The 1,379-nt window shown below is 35.1% G+C and overlaps 1 protein-coding gene across 1 annotated transcript in view; it reads left to right on the forward strand.

The window, feature by feature from the left end:
- Positions 1-286: 286 nt before the first annotated feature.
- The window catches only part of LOC106476556 (nephrin-like), a gene marked incomplete at its 3' end in the record, with an annotated part of 14,654 nt that continues 13,561 nt past the window's right edge, over positions 287-1,379 (forward strand). The window contains exon 1 of the mRNA XM_013937205.2: positions 287-495. Coding sequence (XP_013792659.2) covers positions 417-495 — 79 coding nt within the window. The remainder of the gene's footprint in view (positions 496-1,379) is intronic.

Consider the following 1,379-nt stretch of genomic DNA (forward strand, 5'->3'; position numbering starts at 1 on the left):
ATGGTCATGTACAATGATGGGTGATTGTTGTCCAACACATGAACCACTGTTGGTCAGGGGACTAATGGTCATGTACAATGATGGATGATTGTTGTCCAACACATGAACCGCTGTTGGTCAGGCGACTAATGGCCTAGTACAGCAATATAAGATTATTATTGAATGCCACACACTCTGAGAGAAACGGTTTAGATGAAATTAAATCATAACCTTACTTTTCGTCATCAGTTTAAAAACGTCGTCAGTCAGAATTTCTTAAATACTGACTCATTAATAGTTTCTTGTTATTAGGTAAACCTTCTCCGTCAGTAAGCTGGTGGAAAGATAACACACTTTTGGATGACAGTTACGAAACCACCGACAGAGGGACAGTTATAAACCAATTAGTCATTCCAGAGTTAAAGAGATATCATCTAATGGTAACCTTAACGTGCCAGTCATCTAATAACAACATGTCTGCTCCTTTGACGACTCGTATAACATTAGATATGAATCGTGAGTGTACTTTGTCTTATAACATTGGATATGAATGTTGTTTTTTATTTATTAAATGCAATATTTAAAACAGTATTTAGACTTTCAGTAACGGAATCTTTGATAACTGTTAAAGATATATTTAAATGTTAGAGATATTTCAAATGGTGCGCGTTAGTAGAGACAAGTGGTGTTTTATGTAAGACTCATTAATGAGTCATAGTGTAGTTTTAAAGTAACTAACTCATGTTACCAGAACCAGAGCTCATATTTAATATCAACGATAACTTACCTTTACTATCAACCAGAACTTACCTTTATTATCAACCAGAACTAACTTTACTATCAACCATAACTAACCTTTACTATCAACCAGAACTTACCTTTACCGTCAACCAGAACTAACCTTTACTATCAACCAGAACTTACCTTTATTATCAACCAGAGCTAACTTTACTATCAACCAGAACTTACCTTTACTATCAACCAGAACTTACCTTTACTGTCAACCAGAACTAACCTTTACTATCAACCAGAACTTACCTTTACTTCAACCAAAACTAACCTTTATTATCAACCAGAACTAACCTTTACTGGCAACCAGAATCTACCTTTACTGTCAACCAGAACTTACCTTTACTATCAACCAGAACTAACCTTTATTATCAACCAGAACTAACCTTTACTGGCAACCAGAACCTACCTTTACTGTCAACCAAAACTAACCTTTATTATTCAACCAGAACTAACCTTTACTAGCAACCAGAACTTACCTTTACTGTCAACCAGAACTTACCTTTACCGTCAACCAGAACTAACCTTTACTATCAACCAGAACTTACCTTTATTATCAACCAGAGCTAACTTTACTATCAACCAGAACTTACCTTTATTATCAACCAGAG

Source organism: Limulus polyphemus, unplaced genomic scaffold (assembly GCF_000517525.1).
Source record: "Limulus polyphemus unplaced genomic scaffold, Limulus_polyphemus-2.1.2 Scaffold10884, whole genome shotgun sequence".
Taxonomy (NCBI): Eukaryota; Metazoa; Arthropoda; class Merostomata; order Xiphosura; family Limulidae; genus Limulus; species Limulus polyphemus.